The 2,288-nt window shown below is 54.1% G+C and overlaps 1 protein-coding gene across 1 annotated transcript in view; it reads left to right on the top strand.

Moving 5' to 3' along the window:
* APBB1 (amyloid beta precursor protein binding family B member 1) overlaps nt 1–2,288 on the top strand; it is a 24,865-nt gene that overhangs the window by 17,757 nt on the left and 4,820 nt on the right. The window contains 6 exon segments of the mRNA XM_023746562.1: nt 58–119; nt 121–172; nt 175–185; nt 576–690; nt 839–923; nt 1,155–1,238. Of these exon segments, the coding sequence (XP_023602330.1) occupies nt 58–119; nt 121–172; nt 175–185; nt 576–690; nt 839–923; nt 1,155–1,238 (409 nt within the window).

Here is a 2,288-nt window from a genome sequence, read left to right as displayed (position 1 = left end):
TCTGAGCTGGAGGTGGCAGCGGGCCTCCAAGCAAGTGCCTGCGTCCTGCGTCTGCAGGGAAAGGACCTGCTGCTGCAGCTGGAGGAGGAGACGCTGAAGCTGGTGGAGCCGCAGAGCAGGCCTGCTGCACGCCCAGCCCATCGTCAGCATTCGCGTGTGGGGCGTCGTTAAGAAGACAGTGGAAGGTGGGCGCCGGGCCTGGGGTCTCCGGGTGGGGGCTCACCAGCAGCCAGAGCGGGCCCTCCTCCCTAACTCTGTTCTTTGCCTCTCTTGTGCTGCCGGACCCAGAGAGAGGTACTATGCCTGTTTACCTCCCCCCTCCACCCACACCCAGACCAATGCCTCGATGCCTCGAAGCACCCAAGTTCCCCTATTCTGCCCGGCCCCTTCCTGCCCGCTGTGCTCGCCCACGCTCCCTCACCTCGGCATGCTTGCCTGTCTACCCTCCGGCCAGAAGGCAGTACCCACAGGACACCATCTGAGGGCAGAAGCCCTGGAGGAGGGTGTGGGTGTGGTGGGGACAGGCTCGGCATTGGATGGCACTGGGAGACACTGAGGTGCCCCTCCCCCAACAGGGACTTTGCCTACGTAGCTCGTGATAAGCTGACCCAGATGCTCAAGTGCCACGTGTTTCGCTGTGAGGCACCCGCCAAGAACATCGCCACCAGCCTGCATGAGATCTGCTCTAAGGCACGACCCCGTTGCTCCCTGGATTAGCTGCCACCTTTGCTCTACAAGAGTGGGGGTGGGGTCACGGAGTGGGGGTGGGGGGCCTTTAGGGCTAGGAAGCCCTAACAGACCCTCCTTCGCTCCTCCCTTCCTCTCCTCCCTTCCTCAGATCATGGCGGAACGGCGCAATGCCCGCTGCTTGGTAAATGGACTCTCCCTGGACCACTCTAAACTTGTGGATGTCCCTTTCCAAGGTCAGTGTCACAACCCCTCCACATCCAGCACGAACCACTGGACAGACACGATAGAAAAATGGCTGCTAAATTCTTTGGATCAAATGAGCGGAGGGACTTTGGTTAAAGGGAGGAAGTGGGAAAGGGTGGAGGTAGGGCCTTGGCTGGAATGTCCAGCTCATGCCCCCGTGGTGGGGACTGGGAGTGAGCAAGATGTGCCACCACGACTGAGCTTCCTCTTCTTTCCTGCAGTGGAATTCCCAGCGCCTAAGAATGAGTTGGTACAAAAGTTCCAAGTCTATTACCTGGGGAATGTGCCTGTTGCTAAACCTGTTGGTACGTATGATCTCCTTCACCCAGGGACCACCACCTAGATCCCAAAGCTCTGCCCCACCCTCTGCCTTCCAACGCCTCTTTTCCCAGACCTTCCTCATGCATGATGTCACCCCGTCCTTCAGAATGCATCCCACCTGCGGTACCTCTGTCCCAGCTGCACTGTGTCCTGCCCGTCACAGCAGTTGGCATGCCTTCCCTGAGTGTGAACCAGTGAACCAGGCACACAGGGAGACCCACTCCTGAATCCCACAGAGAAGCTTTGATTGGGTTGGGAGGCAGGTCTTAGATGACTAGAGACACCAGGCAGCAGCTGGGAGCTGGATTTGGTATTACAGCACCAGCGATGGGCCTCTGCAGAGGCAGTGAGCATATTTGTCACGTGCTTTATTGCTTGTAAATTATTTTCTTATATGTCATTTAATTCTTGATTAAATTATGATAATCTCCATTTTATAGATAATCTCCAATTGAAGGTAGGCTATCTGGTTTACTCTTATATTTCCAGTTCATTCACTAAGCAAATAATACCTATGAAGCCTACTACCATGTGCCAGATCCTGGGAAAGCAATGGTCATAGTCCTGCTTTCATGAAAGTTACAGTAGGAAAAAACAGGAACTGATTAAATAATCACGCAAATAAGTGTGTAATTACAAGTTGAGTCATTCATTGAAAGAAAGTAGCATGGTTCTATGAAACTACACAATAGGGAAACCTCCTTTAGTCCAGGGAGTCAGAAAGGACTTACTTGGGGAAAGTGACATTTGAACTGAGAACAGAAAATGAAGAGGCGCTGACGTAAAGTGGGATGGAGGTGGGAGTGAGGTCGGGGAAGATCCTTCCAGTCATTTGAGTACCCAGAGCAGAAGGCACTTGGGTGCTTCAAAGGCCCCGAGAGAAGGACAGTGGTGCCAGATGAGGCTGGGAGCTGGGCAGTGGACAGACTGTGTGTGCACCCTCACAGGCCATGTTAGCGATTTGTTCTTCATCCTAAGGGCAGCAAGGAGCTCTGGGAGAGTTTTCAGGAGAGCTCTTGACGTGATCAGATTGA

Source organism: Myotis lucifugus, unplaced genomic scaffold, assembly GCF_000147115.1.
Source record: "Myotis lucifugus unplaced genomic scaffold, Myoluc2.0 scaffold_695, whole genome shotgun sequence".
Classification (NCBI taxonomy): Eukaryota; Metazoa; Chordata; class Mammalia; order Chiroptera; family Vespertilionidae; genus Myotis; species Myotis lucifugus.
The sequence above is the reverse complement of the archived record's forward strand: the minus strand, read 5'-3'. Positions and strand labels throughout refer to the sequence as shown.